At 46.1% G+C, this 19,078-nt stretch overlaps 1 protein-coding gene across 3 annotated transcripts in view; it reads right to left on the bottom strand.

Moving 5' to 3' along the window:
- Positions 1 to 19,078, bottom strand: part of TRIP4 (thyroid hormone receptor interactor 4) — a 51,133-nt gene that overhangs the window by 27,064 nt on the left and 4,991 nt on the right. For all 3 annotated transcript variants that reach the window (XR_008749844.1, XM_055819048.1, XM_055819044.1), the window contains exons 4-11: positions 18,660 to 18,893; positions 17,655 to 17,733; positions 15,702 to 15,831; positions 15,172 to 15,387; positions 14,502 to 14,628; positions 13,546 to 13,733; positions 12,323 to 12,447; positions 11,413 to 11,504 (exon numbers count right to left, since the gene is read on the bottom strand). Coding sequence is in view for 2 of the 3 variants with exons in the window: in XM_055819048.1 (XP_055675023.1) it covers positions 11,413 to 11,504; positions 12,323 to 12,447; positions 13,546 to 13,733; positions 14,502 to 14,628; positions 15,172 to 15,387; positions 15,702 to 15,831; positions 17,655 to 17,733; positions 18,660 to 18,893 (1,191 nt within the window). In the remaining variant the exon portion in view is untranslated. The remainder of the gene's footprint in view (positions 1 to 11,412; positions 11,505 to 12,322; positions 12,448 to 13,545; positions 13,734 to 14,501; positions 14,629 to 15,171; positions 15,388 to 15,701; positions 15,832 to 17,654; positions 17,734 to 18,659; positions 18,894 to 19,078) is intronic.

The following is a 19,078-nucleotide window of genomic DNA, read 5'->3' as shown; positions in this document are numbered from 1 at the left end:
AGGATGCAGGGGCCATGCAGGCTTGCCCAGCATTGCTGGTAACAATGCAGAGCTCGGGACCCTTAGCTTGTCCCAATTCTGTCACAGCAGTAGAAAAAAAAAAAAAAAAACACAGAGAAGGGCTGTCCTGAGCCCCTTGATTTCTTCACCCCTCCCCAATAAGCCATGTTGACATGAACCAAAGGCAGGGGAACTGAAAGAGCCGAAGCAAAACATGCCGGGAGGGAGCCAAACCATCACTAACAAGATGAGCTCTGCTCTGGTGCATCCAAGGAAGGAACAAAGGCACCACATGCAAGGGAGCAGCAGCTCCACGCAGCACAAAGCCAAAACACTCCCCAGCAGCTTCATTAACGACCTTTCAAGAGCATCTTTTGCTCTCATTAAGGTCTCCAGACACAAAAGGAGACAAGTAAATGCAGTGCAAGAGACCAAATGCTAACACCGGCTGGGAATGGCCCCAGCGTTTTATACATGCTGGCCTACAGAGCCCTGCAATGCAGCCTGAGCTCTCCTCTGCTCTTCTTGCCCATTGAGCGTGCGAGTGCACAGCCCCAGTGCGCATCTCGGTTAGCCAGAGTGTGGCAGAGAATTGCACGCTGGAACCTGTAGTCCTCTGTTGGGTCACCACCATCCTCTCCATCTTAGAGCTGCCAGGGCGGTGGCCTTGGGGCATGGGCACCGAATGGCAAGGAGGTGGTAGAGATGTTCTGCAAGGTTAATAATGGAAAGGGTTGAATCATTTTCCTGGCATGTCTCCTCGGTGAACAACAGGGGAAATACAGCTCACTGCCAGGCAGCACTGGGCCAGGACACCAGCTCCAGCCTTCACTTCCCCACTGCTCTCCAAGACCTTCGAAATAAAAGAGGCAGCACTGGAAAGCAATGCTGTCTGGAAAGAATAAAAGCAAGCAGAGCCCATGTGTTGGCAAGAGAGCTCACCGTAAAATGCATTCAAAGGGAAAAAAAAATAATCTTGGCAGAGACTGTCCCCTCTGAAAGAGCAGGGCTGCTGTAACAAGCAGTGGCAATAAATCAGCTTTCTCCAGCAGGCAAAAACATGCACTAGGCTCTTCCCCAGGCGTTACGAGAAGCCCCAGGGCCATGTGCAAAGGAGAGGAGTGGGATGAGAGGCATCCCCCTGGGAGCCAGGCACAACTTCCTTCACCCCGTTTTCTCAGTGATTTGTGGGAAAGGCTGATCCACTCTTCTTTCATGCCTCATAAGCTTCATAGCTGTCAGACCAACATAACAGGTAATTAACTACTAAACAGCCATTTTCTCCTCCTCTCCGGAGGGAAATTGCTCACCATCCAGCTAGAAAATGTTTCTTTAGTGGTTTGCAAAAGGGAAAAGAAAGTCAAGAGTTTCTGGTGAGCAACAGGGGTGCCACAGCCAAAGAGGGGCATTTGCAGCAATGCCAGTAACACAGATACAGGGAAACAGGAAAAATGGAGCCATCAAAAATTAGAAAGATGATGATTATCCGGTTGTGGGAATCGGGCAAGCTCCCTGATTCCAGTTCCGGCACCACCAGTAGTAACCCTGGTTCCTGCCCGCAGCTACCCCACAGACCTGCTGGGGTATAGCTACAGCCAAAATTGATCCAGTGCTTGGAGCTCAGTTACTGGCTCTGTGGTCCATCTGCAGGTAGGAGTTACTTCATATCAAAAGGAAAAAAAAAAAAAGTTCTATTCCTCTCACAGTCTGCAGGAGCAGCCTTCAGGAACCACTGCGCCTAAGCCACATCCGTCCTTGTTGCTTTTCCAAGGAGAGTGGTGTTGAAGTATCGTTTCCCCATCTGTTGTTCTAACAGTGGTAGTCTACATCGCCTGTTTACAAGTACATCCACTTTTGGGGATTATCTAGCCAATTTTTCCAACTCGACCTTCACCCTGAAGTGCTCCAGAGCACATTCAAACCAAAGGTGACACCCAACTGGCAACAGAAGCCATCACCTGAGCCAGGAAATCCAGGTTTGCTGCTGTTCTGTGTCACCTTCTCCTGATTCAGACCCCCAGTTTTGTGAAGAGCCTGCAGAGCACCAAGTGCCTCACTTCAACATTTGATCTCCCCTCATGACATGGTCTTCCATCACACTTTCAAATTCAAGCATGCTTTCAAGCATCATCTTTTAAGGACCCGTTCCCTCTGCCTTAGCACAGGCCAGTCAGCCTTTTGCCCGTGAGAAACATAACTTTTTCCTAAACAGAAATCCCAAAGCAGATTCAACTTTCTAGAAATGCCAAATTTTCTAGCCTGAGGCAGAAACATGTGAACATGCACCCGAGAAACTCTACATGCTGCCCTCGGCCCCAGAAGACCACATGGATGCAGAGAAACCACTCCACAGAGGCTGAGTTGGTGAGTTAGAAAAGCAATATGCATCAACATTCAATCCGAATCAACAGAACAGGCAAAAAGAATAAAAGCAGGATCACAAAGAAACACAAACAAAAGCCGGCAGCCAAACTTTTGTTTGAAAGCCTGTCAGGTCTAGACTGCAACGGGTGAGGAAGGAACAGCTCGAAACCACAGCTGCTAATGGTTATGGATTTGGCAATCAAAATGTCTTTGTTAAAAAAAAAAAAGTTAACTGCCTTACTATTGAGGTTACAAACCGCAGCCTTGATGCATTGTTGCAGTCAACATCCTCCCTGCTGTTTTTGAGAGCTTACATCTGCTGCTGGCAGATCATGTGCTGGCATAGGCTCCCTTTGAGAGGATGCACAAGGAATTTTGCTAGCCTGCCTTCCTTTCCCCTTCTTCCCACATGATGCCTGTCAGTCCTTGCCTGCTCTGCCCCTTGCATGCTTAGCTGGTACACAATCAGATCCAGACACAGCAGGCTGGGATCGCCACAGGATCCTTCCCCCAGCCAGTCGGATCCATCTGGTGGGTATTCTCCACATCCCAGCCTTGAGCCCAGCTCTCATCGTGTTCCTACACCACAAACTGTACTTGGATTCAAAGGGCAGGGGAAGCAATAAAAATGTAGTAAGTAATAACAGGACTTTGAAATGTAGATTTAATATTCAAACTTGTGCTAGTGTACTCAGTTTTTAAAATGCTCAGCATTCTCCCAGGGCTCGAGTCTGCAGAGAGACCCAGAGGACTCAGTGATGCCAGCAAACACTAGGCACACTGCACCCCCCCTGCTCTTCCTGAACTGGCATCACAGGACTTACAGCCACCAACACCCTTCTGCAGCTCAAATCCCAGCCTGCGAAAACACCTGCCCATGGTAAACCCTGGAAGCAGGGCGAGAAGGGCTTGAGACATTTATAGAGTGCCTGACAACCGTCGGGGGGAAACTGGGTGGACTTGGAAAAATGCTCAGTAGTGTACTAGGCTCAGCTGAAAAAGCAGTTTTCATTCTGCTGTACCAAGGGACAGCAGAGGCAAGCCTAACCTCTGCTGCAAAGCAGCCCCACTGCCCACGCTGTCCGACAAGCCCTGGCAAGGAGGGAAGAGGCAATGGGGAGGAGGAGACCAGGGGAAACCAGGGCACCTGCTTCTAGTTCAAGCAGCTCACAGTGCCTGCACCCTGCCAGATACAGTCAGACAGCTTCAATCAGCTTCATAAAGTCCTTTCATAGACCAAGACTTGCAAAGCAAAGGGGTAAAATAGCACAGCCGAGCACAGCAGGTGACGGAGATCAACTGAACTTTGGAAAAAACCTAACTCTGTTGAACCCAGCCTTGTGCAGATAAGGCATCTGCATGCCTGCCCTGGTTTACTTCAGCAGCCACCACCCCCCACACAGACCCTTGCTGCTACTCCCCAAGGAGGCATGACGCTGTTGGCTGCTTCCAGCTGTTGATTCAATCCCACCAGCGTGATGGGTTTTCTCACAGCCCAACGCGTGGCAGAGCCAGGATATGCATCTGAGCGACCGGTCTGTTCGGGGTTATGAAATCGATGACATGCTGATGAAAGCTTAAGCAAGCACAGTCCTTCAGCATTCATACATTTACCGCAGTGGTTGTATTTTATAGCTTCCAGCTCCCCCGTCATTTGGGGTCACCACCTAAAGGGTGGTCAAGGCTCAACCTGGTGGAGCTACAACTGGACAGAGAGGGTATGAGGCACCTGAGCAGCAGCTCAAGGTCAGTTTCACCTAACCCTCAGTTTCAAGATTAAATAAAAACCCAAACACCAAGGCGGCAGCAAGTATCAGTGACCACATCTGAAAGAAGAGAAAAAGAACCCCTGACTGGTTTGCTCAAATGGTAGCAGAGGCTAAGTCCACAGTCATCATTAATTAAGTCATATGCTTCAGCCTTGGCTTGGTTTTTTCCCCAGGGTCTAGGAAACCAGAGGAGAGGGCAAGCTAGCCTCTATCATTCGATTTCTTTGGCATGTTAATGCATTCCTAAATTAATCATCATCAAGTGACAATCTCTCCTTCATCTTAACAGACTGAGCAGTGGCCTCAGTAAACCTGCTGGCTTATGTAAGTCAGCTGGAGCCTTAGAAGAGTCTCTGATGAAAACCATAGCACTTCACATAAGGAAAAACTCCCCAGACTCTTACCGTCTATAATCCAAACCAGCTGCATGCCTGCTCTGCTGTGCTCCTAGAACCACGAACCAAGGGGGCTTTATGCAGTGAGAAACCGAATAAAGAGCTGCATCACCCGTAGGTCCCTGCAAGCCAGACTAATGTCTAGTACCACTTGATCTGGCATCAGGCTACACGCAAAAGACAAATTCAGCTAAGGAGAATTCAAGAACCTGTAAAGTTCAAAGACTTTTCATCAGCTGCAATCATTAACAGCCACCTAGATTGCTGCAGAAGGAAGCATATCTGATCTAGCCTTCAAAACCCTGCTAAAAATCATTCATCGGTTGAGGTGCAGCAAGTAAGCCTCAGGAATGAAAAGGTAAATATCCCACTGGTGGGGGGGGGAGCAAAGGTGCCAGTAAAGCCACAGCACTGCACAAACAAGCATTTGTCTTGCTCCAGGCCTAGACTAGGAAACCTATACTTTAGGGAGAAGGTCCTCACAAAAACTCTCTACATATTTATACTGTTGTTCGAAGTACACATCAAAGTATATGTTTGTGTTTCTCCCTCTCATTAACTTCTTTCTTAGGAAATTATTACCAAGGGGCTATTGTTCCTTTATTTGGAGATAAAACAGGCACCTTCTGGAGTCTAAATATAGAAATTTTCTACCCTTCTTCCTCACTCCTATTTGAGAATTTGAAGCGAGTCCTTTATGTATGCTTGGCACCTGAGTCTCTTTTGGGTTTTTTGCTGTTATTTTCACTGGGGGGGGGAAGAGGAGGGCAAGAGATTAAATGCAAATTTCCTGAGAGGGAAAAATGGAGCCTATTTAAATGATAGTTGCAATCTCATGGCACAAAAATAGCTTAGACATGCTCCCTTGTGCAGATTTAGGACATTAAGTGATCACCTAGAAATGAAAAATAAACACTTTACTCCCGTCAAACATAATTATCCAATATTTCAGCCCGAGATAATAGCTACATCTAGATATTGGCATGTGTGCATGCTTGCATTCAAAGTAAGTCCAAACACACCTATCAACTACTAAAATAGCAGCAGCGGAAATGTTCTTTTTTCCAGTTAAAGTAATAGTCTCTCAGATCAAAGTCATTAGCAAAATGAACATGGACTTCAGAGCACATTAAAACAGCATAAATGTAAATACTTCCCTGCTTACTTTAGACTCTTGCCAAGCCCTGCCTGCACCATCCCATGTTTCCTCAGTGAGCACTGCTGAAGTCACCGACACCTCATGCAGGAAAAGAAAGGCAGCTCCTTGCTCTGCTCAAGGTGTTGGTGACATCAGCCCCAGAGCAAGGAAAAGCCGCCGTCAACGCTCAGATCTCAACAGGGGGAAAAAAGTTTCCAGGTCACCTTTAGCGCCGAAATGCATAACAAAGCAATCATTCTGGTCTCAACCAAGGCTTTTTGGGTGGCTGCCATGAAGAGAAGGAAATGAGCCCAGAACACGCTCTGAGGAGGTGCAAGATGCGCAAAGCTCAACTGGAAATACTGAGATTTAAGAGCCACACAGAGGGATCTCCTGGCAGCAACCAACCACCCACTCTGAGCAGCAGGGCTGAATTCAGAAAGCAGCTTTTCCTTCAGTCCCCTGTGAACAAAGCAGGTGACACTCTATACCTGGGGTGGACTTTTCTACCTGACAATAACTTCTGCTCCTAGGCCAGCTTCAGTCCAAAGATCACAGCTCTGAGCAGTAAAGTTCAGTGTAAATAACCTCTGCCAGGGAAGCACTGCTTTATTTTCCATGTGGAAAAGAGACCCAGAGGAATGGATTTAACTAGTTCATGAAGTAGCACAGCTGGGATTAGGGCAATGTCGTCTGATGTGATGCTGATTTTAATCACAAGGACATCTCTTCTCTGCTCTTCCTCTGCTCCCCACCAGCTACTGCACACAAGATCCTGTACTGCCATCACTTCTCACACAGCCCTGAAGATCTGCAAACCACTTCAATAACATCAGTTGGGTTTCAAATATTTTATGTAGGGCAGAGCTGCAAGACTGACCCCTCTGAAGGGGTTATGCAAGGCCAGACTTACATGTCTGATTATAATGCAGATAAATAACCAGTCCCTAATGATAACGCAAGCTCTTGGGGCAGGGACTTGGTCCAAGTCTGTTGGTGCAGCATCCAACAAAATGGACCATCACTACTTGATCTTGTTTTTATTGAGCACAATTATATATATATATATAAAAGTTAAATGAGGATAATGATAGAAAAATACCAACAGGGTGCCACTAACATCTTCATTAGCAACCTGAGAGAGGATGCAAATAGCAACGGAATTAAATCTGCAGATGATACTGAATAGGGAGTGGGTGACAGCATCAAAAGGACTGCGGAGGGACAGACCAGGAAGAGTCTCCCTTGCCTACAGGAACAAATGGTCACAAGAGTCAAAACAATCTTCCATGGCTGCTGGAAAAGGCAGGACCACCACCAAAAGACAATAAGCAAGACAGAGAACCATTTCATCTTTGGGTGGTGGGTGTAATCTGCAAATGTGGCTTGTCCTGCACTTGTGACATGATTTCTTCTGGAAAATGCAGAAGCTTCAAATACAAGTTGGTGAAGAGGGTCAAAGCACAGAGCCCAAAAAGAGCTCTGCAGTGGCTTAGTCTCCAAGAGGTCTCTGCTGCTGTATCACACTACCTCACTTGCTAACGTATTGCAGATCTTTAGAGAACAGTCAATGTTTTTTGCACACAGTAAGTGGCAAAACCACATCATCTTCCCTTCCCTCTCCCCCTGAAGCTAGAAGGAGTCTTTGTACACTGAGCAATGGCTGGATTACACTGCTGACAAGTGGCTTTGGTGCTGGCTGCTGATGAACCTGGACTGAATCATCAGCATGAGCAACAGGGATTTCCTACTCCCAGCGAAATCCAACACAGATATCGGATCTGGCAGCGCACACTTCTTCATCTTGCTAGCATTTGCAATTATATTAATCTCAGCTTCCTTTAGATGCACTTGCTGCTCATGACAGTCCACAAAAACCTACATTTCCTCATAAAACAGCTTCAGAAAGATGCTCAGATCTCTGAATTCGATCTTACAAGCTAGGGAAATGAACACTGCATAAAGCAATCCTGGGGGGAAAATGGACAAAATCACTGTAAAAAGGCAACAAGTTGGGAATTATAAATAGTTTGGAATATGGGAGCAGCAAAAAGCCAGTGAAATATAAAAGAAGTGCCATGGCACTGAGAACAGAGGTAAGTCTCTTGCCAATAGGTCTGAGAAAGAGTGCTCCTGGAATACACTACCCTTCCTTTAGTGCCTCTGTGGCCAAGCAGTGCCAGCAAACTGGGAGGAATTTATAGAGAACATAGCAAATTGTGAGGCTCCTCTATGGGAAGACTAAAAGCTAGTTATCTACAACACAATTTCCAGATTGCAAGAAGCTATTGTAAAGTTGCAGCCATTTTACCAATGCCTGAAGAACATACCCATGAAGAAAAAAGAGGAATTGTTAAAGAGAAAAGTTTGCAAGAGACCAGGACGTACTTTTCCACCACTGTTACAGGCAGTGGTAGAAGGGCGAGTATCTCCATTTAAGACCAAACTGCATATTAGTGGATGCTACCGAAGAAACACCCTACACTAGCCCCAGTGTCCTTTCCTCTTCTCCCTCGAATGGCTTGCTCCCATCCAAGGCCAAATACTCCTGCAGATTCCATTGTATTCCAGTCTCAAAGCTCCCTCTGCTGCTCGTACTCCAACCTCCTCCCCTTTCTGCCCATCACTAAGAGACGCAACCTCATCAGAAATACTCTTTATCTCTAGTTTCAAGGTATCTCTCTCTGCTAAAAAACCTCACAGGGTTTGGGAAAGCTAGGAAAGCACTTCACAAGAAACAGCCCGCAGCTGCTGATGCCTCTCCAACCCTTCATGGAAAGAAGATGCCCAGCAGCCTGGTGTGTCCTCCTCCTCTATCCCAAGGAATCCATTTATTCCATCTCACAAGATGGTCTTGGTTCACTATCAAGCCCTACATGGTCTGGTGATTCCCATATAGACCAAACCTGACTCCTACAAGAAGCAGTCGAGTGAACAGGCATCAAAGGGTATCAGGAACAGCTGTGCTGTGCTTGGTACTCAACATAGGCTTTGTAAGTTAATAAAACACACCCTAAGGAAAGCTGCTGCTCCAGATTTTGGGCATGGAGTCAGTCACAGCATCACAGACTCAGACCTCAGGAGGTCTCTAGTCCAACCTCCCGATCAAAGCAGGGTCAACACAGAATTCAGACGAGGTTTTGTCTTGTTGGATCTTAAAAATCGTCATGGGTAGAGACTGCACAAACCCTCTAGGCAATGCCTGCTCCATTCCTTGGCTGTCCTCATGGGGAATTTTTTTCTTAGGTCACATTGAACCCTCCCCTTTCAATTTATGACCTCTCTCAATTTATTGTCTCTCATCCTCTTGCTGTGTACATCAGCAAAGAGCCTCGCTCCCTCTCTCTATAATCTCCTTGCAGGAAGTGGAATGTCTTTCTTCTTCCCCTGCCTCTCTTCAGAGGGCACATGCTCCAGCCCCCAACCATCCTGGTGGCCTCCACTGGATGCACTCGCAGTTTATCAACATCTTTTTTGCAACCACAGAATTCCAGATGTAGTTTGCAAAGAGGAGTAATTACTTCTACTGGCCATACTGGGCCATCATGCCACCAGACCTCCCTGCTGCCAGGGCTCCTGTTAGCTCGCTGGCTGTCAAGATCCCCAGTGCCTCTTCAGCAAAGCCACTCCCCAGCACTGATGCAGGGGGTTAGTTCACCCCAGGTGCAGGGATTGGTGTTGAGCCTTCAGGAATATCATTCCAGCCCTTTCCTCCAGCCTGTCAAGGTTCCTCTGAATGGCAGCCCTGCTGCTGAGCATACCCACTGCTCCCCCAAAGAGCAGCATTCACAAACTCATTGTGGGGCACTCCACCTACCCCTCCAGATCATGGCTAAATGTATTAAATAGAAGTTAGAGGAAAAAGCCCTGATAAACACCACTTTCAAAGAGATTATGAGGCAACCACCACTGCACTTTGAAGCCCGATGACCCAGCCAGCTGTCGACCCTTGAAGTCCACCCACCCAGACTATAATGACTCATCTTGGATGCATGCATGCTGTAGGAGACCAAGCTAAAAGTTTGTACAAAGTAAAAGATATTCACGACTAACTACTGGATCGCAGAAGGTCATTGGGTTAGTCAAGCATGATTTTACCCTTAGGTAAATCCATACTGGCTATTCCCAATGTCCTTCTCCTCCATGTGTCCAAAACTGGCTTCCAAGAGGAGTCGCTCTATGAATTTCCCACAGATAAAAGTGAAGCTGACCTGAAGTGTCCATGATCATCCCTCCTTCCCTTTTTAAAGATGGATGTAATTAAGTCACCTCCCTACAGTTATCAGGGTCCTATCCCGATCTCCATAACCTTTCCAAGGTAAGAGTGGCCTTACAAAGTCATGTACCACTCGGCACATTTGGGTGCACACCATCAGCATCCACAGGCTTGTATGCATGAGATTTCTCAAAAGATTCCTAATTCAATCTCCCTTCACTATGGGTAGTCCCTCTCCAATACCTCTAAGCACGAGACCTCTGGGAGATCTTGCTGGTGAAGCCTGAAGTGAAGAAGGCCTCAGTACCTCAAACTTAACCTGTGTTCCTGGTCACCAAATCACCTGCCTCACTCAGAAAAAGGCCACTTAAATGTCCCTTAACTGCCTTGGGAGTCTTGATCCACTGTAATCTCCAGCTGTCCCTCTTTCCCCTGTATCTCAGGGCTCTGCATGTCCTCTCTGCAGGGTCTCCAGGAAGACCCTGTGGCTCTTCTGTCCATCCTGCCTGTTGGGAGGGTGCTCACCTCTTCCCACAGTTCTTTCTCCTGGTGACTCAGTGCCCCAACCAGAGCACAGCTTTCACTGGTGAGGCCACTGTGACCTCCAGCTCCAGGAAGAAGCACCAAGCAGTTCCAGCAGCTACAGACACCTCTGCTTGGGCCAAGCTACCCTCTCTTAGGTCAGGGTAGCTGATCCTGCTGGCACCTCAGGGCCAGGGACAAGGTCCCATGGCACACCACCACCACGGCTGCAGTGGTCCACATTTCCACACTGTCTTGAGTTTTCAGGTCCCTTCATATCCTCTGCGACACAAATCACTGCAATAACTGCAAAGCCTCTGCTGGCTGTGCTCCGGGAGTGGTTTGCTGCATTCCAAAAGCAGCCAAACAGGTACTTGACCCTTCCTATTCCAGAGTCCTCCCTGAGATGGGAAGATCAGCATTGTTATACCCAGGGGTAGCAAAAAATTGCTGACTGGCTAGGCAAAACTTGGAGTAATTCCTTCTATTACAACCCCATGAAGCTTCTTCAAGAGAAACAATCAGCACTTTAGAAGCCATATCCAGGTAAGATGTAAGCTCCCAAGTTTGCCAAATGAGGATGAAACCCAGAAATTGACATTAATGCACTGGAGTCACAGCAAGGGAAGCAATGACTGACATGTCATGCCCTTGCAGCATGGTCTCTCAAGCTAGTCTTGGTTTAATCAAACAGGTGTCAGTGTTTATTGAAAAGGGTTTCAGAGTGGATGAGAAACTCATTTCAACTAAACTACCTCACTGGCAGAGAGGCTGACGATGGATTTAGTCTGTGTTAGTCCACTGCTCCCTTCCACCCCTGCTGAAATGCATTTTCTATATATATTCTCCTTCTAGCCATACAAAACTGCATAATAGTTTTATCTCCTCTCAACACAGTCTAAAATCTCCATTCAATGTCTTCTCTAGAGCATCTCCTGGAGGAAGTTACACAACTTCAAGAGTTTGCTGGCTAACACAAGCTTGTAAAGGTTTATCTGCTATACTCACCTGCTCATTAAATTGCTCTTGTGATAAACAGTCGGTCATATCCACACAGCCTAGGAGGCACCCCGAAGGATAATCGTTTGGAAAATCCACATCTGCATCAAAAGAAATATCTCTTCAGCAGGACCACATCCCCACACATGTAGCTGGGGTCTTCTAACCCCCAGATGCCTTTCCCTCTCCTCCATGCTCTTCTACTTTTTGAGGCACAGGAAAACAAACAGCTATTTTAAAACCCTGTTGTTCTTCTTCCACCTCAGGATCTTCATCATGACAGAACTATGGTTGGGAGATGCAATTGTATATACATCTTTTCCTAGTCAGATTCTGACAGAGGAACATATAGTGCAGGAAGAGCTCTTTGCCCTGATGAGGAAGCAGACAATCCTTTTGTATAACATTTAAACTAGATGACGTGCAAGAACACTGCACAAACAGGCATGCAGTGCAGCCAACAGCATCCTCCTACCCACATGACAGAATAACATCTTCCTGAGAACCCGTGACTCTTCAATCCTGATTTCTGCAAGGTCAGAATACATGAAAAGCCTTTAACATCACTGTAAACAGACTGAAGCACAAGCCACTTCACACACAAGCAGGCACACACTTGACAGCTTGTTGCTTGAGCCAAGAATAAAATAAAGTCCTCTGCCATCAAAAGCTATCACAAGATTCAGGTGCAATTGAACAGTGTTTGTGCTTGGAGTACATGACCAGCTAAAGGATGGAGTTGAAGTCTGCCACCATAACCACTCAGCTGACAAAATGCAGAAAGGATGAAGAGAATTTCAAGAACAGAAGGTTGAAAAGTGAAGCAGTAATAACTGCTCAGCAGAGAGGGCTTTCTCACACTGCTCATTATGTGGCTCAATGTACCAAATAATACAAAGATCCAAGGAGAGAAGTTCACCTTTGCGGAGCAGCATTCTGTAGGTGGTCTCCAGTTCAGAGATTTCCTGAGGGGAAGGTCTTTTAGCAGTAGCTGCAATCCATAACCGCCCTCTATGAGATGTGTACCAGGTCCTGCCCTCCACCCTAGAGAACAAAGGAGAATTTATGACTTAAATTTCAGCAGAAATCACCCACATGGGCAGATTTTTCAATCGAATGTTTCGTTATGCAATTCCTGCTGCTACGCTTTGCCCTAACTATTTAAACTCAAGCAACGTGTCAGGACTACAGAGAAAAGCTGAGATGGGCAACAAACAATGCCACAAGCAGAGCATGTCCTCACAGCTTTAAAGCAACAGCAAAAAAGGACATCAATCCCTTGCAAGTACAGCAGTATGCCAGACATAATCGTAGGACAATCTGCTCATACAATTCCCTTACAAGCTCAGAAAGTTCCACACAGTAAGCATGCAACCCAGGGAGCAATAACGGACCATGCATCTGTATGAAGCAGTCGTTAGCTGCAGCTCTCAACGATCCCAGAATGGACACTAGGCATCAATGCTGCAACTGTAGCGGCGTGGCTGGCAGCATCCCCAGACCGCCTGGGTGCAGAAGCTGGGCACGTTAAGATTTACAGTATCTTTAGCTTGGGAAGTGAAAAAAGTTTTGCTCTCCAAAATGAAAAATTCTGTGATGGAAAGGGGAAAAAAAGGCTAAAGAAGATTCTTTGTTCTATATTAATTGTGGGAAAGGTGAGTCAACATGCCAGGGATGCTGGGCTGAAGCAGATTCTCTTTGTAACCCGATTCCCAGCCCAAAGGTGAAAAGTTTTACAAGGTTTCTTTTTAAACAACCCCCACGCCACTGTTGGCTTCTTTATGATGTACAAAAAACCAGAAGAGCACATTTCACATTTTCAGCTTCTTTGCCTTTCAAATTCCAAAAAGGTATGCCCCCACTATATTGCAGAAGTCTCAGGCTCTCTCTAAATTTACCCACTGTGAAGAAACTTGTACCTTCTAGGTTAGCTACTCTCATGAAAAGCAGGTTCACCAGCTTCTTAAACCATCAGTACACCAGACGAGGAAGCATGGCTTCCAAACTGGAAGCTATCAGTAGGTATCAGTTGCTGTACAAAGCAAGCAAGTCCACAATGCTCCTCTGAGGAACACAACTTTCCATCTGACCTATGAAGCAAGAGCGGACCAGGATACATCACAGTTCAGGCCACCTCTTTACCTTTTGATTCCTCTTATGAGCAAGGAAGCCCAAGGCTGGTGCATGCTGAGGCACCAACCATCATCTGAGATCTCCTGCAACTCTCGATCCTGAATCCGCAACCTGTTCCGCTCCAAGCCAGACTCATTTCCAGCATCCATGGAACATACAGCTTTCCTGTGTGGGAGCAAACCAGTTTGGTCCACCCACTTCAGAGTGTTCAAAAGAAACAAGAAAAAGGTTAGCACCTCTCTAGGAATAATGTATATCAAGTGCAAATCCAATTTGAAGGTTTCCTGCATTTAAGGACAGAGGTATTACTCTTTTTGGGATCACTCTTCTTTCTTTGCAAGCTTGCTGTGCTTACACGCCATACTTTGGCAGTAGAAAAAGCAAGGTCATACTTTGGCAGTAGAAAAAGCAAGGTCATGCTCAGCTCTGTGCAGCTTTTCCTTTCTACACATCACAACTAAACTATGGATTTAAAAAATACATCTACCTGCTGGTATTTCAGAGCACTCACAGGAAGATACAATTTTCAAAGCATATCCACAGTCACCAACATTCAAAACTGGAAGTGTCCAACCTCCAAATGCTTAGCATACACCAAGAACACGACAATTAAAGTAGAATAAGAGGATAGAGATTACGCCCTTTGGAAACTGGAAATCTGGCAGAAAAGGCTTCATAAATTGAGCTGAAAAAGTGCCAGAACCTTAGGCTGACCCTGAGAAATTCTTCCCCATTCCTGAAAAGGAGGCAGGAGACTAAAACTCAGATAAACCAAGCCTACCAAGAGCCAGGAGCAGAGCAGGGAATTGGCAAACCTTCTTTGTCCCCAATTCAGATGGCTAACAAGCATCTCAGACACAGGGGAGGACAGAAGCACTACAACCATACCAGAATTCACAATTCTTAAGCTCAGCTCTCCCAAAGTTAGTCATTACTCTGAAATAAATCATTCAACCCATACTGACCAAAGGAGCAGGCTGAAGAAGACGGGGATTCACTAAAACACCAGAACTCAGAGTTGTCTTTGCTTCTGGGCCCCCAGCTGGCTTGCTCAGTGTACCACAATTAATGGCTTCAATGGTTTCATCCAGTCTGCAAGCATAAATAAGAGCCATGAAAATTCCCTGCTTCCCCTGGCACCATCTCCCTTTTCCTGCACAAACACTTCTGACCCAAAGCATTTTTTCACCACCTCCCCTAACTATATTATTTCCTTGCTCAGTCTGATTTCTAATTTGAACAGTGACTCTTCTCCACCACAGAAACCCAACTTGGTTTGAATTTGAGATTAATTGCTTCTGTTGAGGCCTTCTGCAGCATCTTTTTCCAGGGCAGCTTTCTCTTTGACAGACATGCCAGCCACTGAAACCCCACGCAAGCGTTGCAGTTGGCCTTAGGGGAGGGTCCCAGCAGAGCTGTGCTGAAAGAGGTGATATGCTGCAAGCCAGAAAGACCCTCAAGGAGCTAAAGAACACAAACACAAAACTGTATCCTAGTGTCGGAGGTGCCCTTGAAGGGATCAGCTTGCTCAGCTTTCCTTACACCTGCTCTGCCAGATTCAGCCAGACCACTATCCATAACAGTTTTCACTTCTCTGCTCTTGGGCATGCCTTCACACTGCCAGTTCTCACTCACTTGCTGTGGTATTCAGCCATGCTGTCATCTTCCTCCAGGATCTGCCTGCCAGCAAAGTCAATGGTGATTTTTCTGGAAAGCCGAGAGGCATGACGCAGCTCCTGCAGCTCCTGCTCTCTCTTCTGGAGGGCTTCCCTTTCCTGCTTGGACAGCCACTGGTTGGAGTCCATGGCAAAGTAATCTGATTCATCATCAATGACCTGAGTTCGACGTACGCTGGTGAGAAACAACCACAATGGCAGAAGATGAGCACAGCAGGACAGTGACACAGTGCTGACTGCCCCAAACCTGCCTTCCTACCAGCTTCCTTCTGTTCCCTCTAGAGAGCTGGACTGTCAGGGACACAAAGAAGGACATGCAAATGGGACCTATTAGAGGAGTTCACTCTTGTTCCACCAAACATCAACATTAAGGTGACTGTAGCTACAGTCCAGGTTTTAGAAGGAACTCTCTAACATTTCTGTTAGAGGCAGCTTAGCCTGCCAGATAGTTTATGCTATTTCATGATAGTCTCACAGCTAGTATCTTACCTTGTCCTGTCAAATTCCAACAACTTGTCTTTGTGTTTCACAGCCATCTCCAGACCTGCTTTGAGTCTAGCTTCTTGTTGAGGCAGTAAGTCTTTGCTTATGGTATCCAAATTCCCTGAACTTTCAGCACCTGAGATGAAAAATAGGTCACAGCTCAATAATCAGTTGTTTGAAACCCAGTCTCAGTGGGCCTGGCTGTAGAAATGCCCCCTAAAAGAAAACGTCACTTAAGGAGCTGAAAGAAGAATTTTGCACCAAAATCAGCACCTTTCCAAAGCAAGTTCAAGCCCCGATTTTCCCACGAGCCCCTTTCACAGACCCCTTCCTCCAAAGAGAAGGAAGCATTTAAATACTATAGTGACATCATCTAGGTAGTGTTTAGAGAGGTCGTCTTGGTCCTTGATTCTCCTTGCCCCTTCCCTAACAATTTGGGCAGTCTAAATTCTGCCCATCACCAGCCACAGGCATTCAGTCCCCTCCTAAAAGCCAAATTCTCTCCTGAGTGTTGTCACCTCCACAAAGAGACTTGGTCACAACAGAGCTGACAATTGCTAGTTACATACAGAGCAATCTATCTGTCGGCTGCTATATGAGCCTCTTAAAAATTATATTCTCCCTCAACACACCTCAGCAAGTTTTTCAGACCAGCTATTGTTAAAGAGATGGAGAAATCTATTCCCAGCAACTATCTCTTCTTTCTTACCATTTCTGGCAAGGGGCCAAAACCCAAACAAACAAACAAACAAAAGGGAACAAAAAAAAAAAAAAAAGTTTTGCATCAAAGCCACAATGGAACAAACCAATGTATTTCACAGAAGACAACACAAAGGCTAACATGTTTATTTTAGGGAAATAAAAAAAGCTTGTATTTCCCTGTTGGTGCTGATCCACATTTTTTCAGTTCCAAGACAAATAGCTAACCACATTTCAGCTTTCGCCTACATAGATAATGCACAAAGCAAGACCTGGCAAGGGCAGAAGGGAAGAACGATAAAATGGGTAAGAAAGAAAAGGAGATCCTGAAGTATGTCAGGATCTCTACGGGAAGATTACAAACAGACTGACTCTGTGGTCAGCTGTTACTCTCAAGGACTTACAAGATCTCCTGCCATCTCAGCAGCTCTAAAGAGAAGTTGACACAGACCCAGAGTAAATATTTTCTCAGTTCTTCAGCAAAGTGTATTTTTCAACCAAGAACACTGTGACCTTGGCTATATTTCAGCTAAACTCAGACAAACACTCCCACAATGCACAGGTCTTTGCTGGGAGACTGGGTATTATTTCCTCTTGCTTTCCTTGGCTCTATTCCTATTTTTAGCTCATAAGATAAGTGTTAGACAAGAAGAGTCATTAGAAAATATTAACCACCACCTCTCTAGACCCAGCAAATCAGATAGCAGCACTTCATCTTCCACAGCACACATTCCACATGAGACTTATCCTAATTTTCATGGACTTCACAATGATCCAGTTCATGTGATTGATTCAGGAATGCCTAACGAGCAGCCTTGGGGCCTCTGGGTAAGGACATTATATGGTTGCCATTTGACACTCGCAGTTATCACCTCTGCTGAAGTCCAGTAACGCTGATGATTGCTTGCAGAGAGGATACGAAGAGCCAACTTCCCAGCCATCCTTTTAATGCCTACCATGTAGCAACAAGGGCAAGCGGCTCAGTGAAATCTGAAGCAAATAAAGTTCACAAACTGTCCTGGCAATTTAAACCCCTGAGAAACATTCAGGCATCAGCTCCCAAGAAAGAATTACCTTTAGACTTTGACAGCAATTCTTCATAATTTGGGTGAATGTATGTCAACAATTTACACATCAGGACGGACACACTCTCATTCCTACACAAGACCAAGGCAAGTATAGCACAGTGAGGCAGAGCAGCTCCTGCTGTTGCATAATTGATGGGATTCACTACTTGACAGGTATGTCATTGCTACTGACCTGCCATGAGCTTCTTCAGCAACTTCTGGCTCTTGTTTGAGTCCCGTTGAAGAATGTCCTGCTCTTCTTTAGTGCACACCTAAGAAAAAAAAGAAAATTTAGACTTATGAAGGACATCACCTGCTTGACCAATTTCAGAGCCTCAGACAACAGCTCAGGGTTAAGCTGTTCAAAATGGCCAATACAGTCCACACCTTCCCTTCAGTGTTATTTACACAGGGAGAATCCTGACAGTTTGTTCTTTACTAAAAGCAACCCATGAGAAATGTACAGCTTGGTCTTTCTGTGGGTGAGTACACTGCTAGGTGATCTCAAAGGATTAGAACTGCAACCAGAACCTCCCCGAGCAATCCTTAATACAGAGGTCCCCTCCCTTGGCTGGCCACTTGGAGTTAAACAGATCTTCAAAAATAGCAACCGATCTGATTTAAAACATTTTATTCATCCAACCAGTATTTTCCTCTCCTTAAGTTAACTTTATTTAATCTGCCATCATTAACTTGCTCCCTTTCTCCAAAATGTGCCCTTTCAACCAAACGCAGGGTGTAACAGGTATGCCAAATGAGGCATGCCACACAAGTGTTGAAGTCAGCACACTAGCCCTGGCCATGTCTTCTGCCCCTTACAAGGCTGCCAGAGCTGTGCTCAGGGTGAAGGCTGAAGCCTTGCACAAATTTTGGATGTTAGTGTGATGCACTGGACAGCCACAAGATACTGTCATAAATCAGGCAAGCAACAAAGTGATGTAAATTATGAGGGAAACCTCTCCACGCTCTGATGTGGCACATAATAAAAGAAACACAGAGTGACTTAAAGCCACAGCAGTTCTCCTTCCCCTAGGAGGAGAAGACCACACAGGCTCTTTCCTGCCCAGGTTCACAGCTTGGATAACTTTGCTAGAGGAACTTTGATCTGAGAGGCTAATTCAGCCCCATGCCATTTCAAGGCCCTGAGTGTACTACACCACGTTCAAACACAGCAAATAAAATACACCTCATTACTAACCAGAGCACCACAGAACAAGCAGGGTCCAGAGCCCTCCTGCTCACAGACAATGCGCCCGCAAACCAAGCAGTTGTTGATGAGCTTGTGCTTCTGGCCCAGGCACTCGCAGGCATGACGCCCAGGGATCAGGACAGCCAGCTTGTCTTGCCCCTCCTTGGTATACAGGCTAACATATTTGGTCTTCTTCTTAGAGGAACTGCTACTGCTGCTGATTCCGCTGCTGTTCTCCTGTGCCTGAAAAGCAAAAAAACCAACAACCAAACAACAAACAAACTGTATTTGCAGTACAACACTGGCAGCAAAAAGAAAGCACTGACCCTTGAACAGGCTGGGGAGCCTCAGACAAGTATTATTCTGCCTGACTGGAAGGAAACTTGGACCAGTCCCCAGATTCAATGGAAAGACAAGCTTAGACCTGC

This window comes from Falco peregrinus, chromosome 1, assembly GCF_023634155.1.
Source record: "Falco peregrinus isolate bFalPer1 chromosome 1, bFalPer1.pri, whole genome shotgun sequence".
Taxonomy (NCBI): Eukaryota; Metazoa; Chordata; class Aves; order Falconiformes; family Falconidae; genus Falco; species Falco peregrinus.
This window is presented reverse-complemented; position numbering and strand designations above follow the sequence as displayed.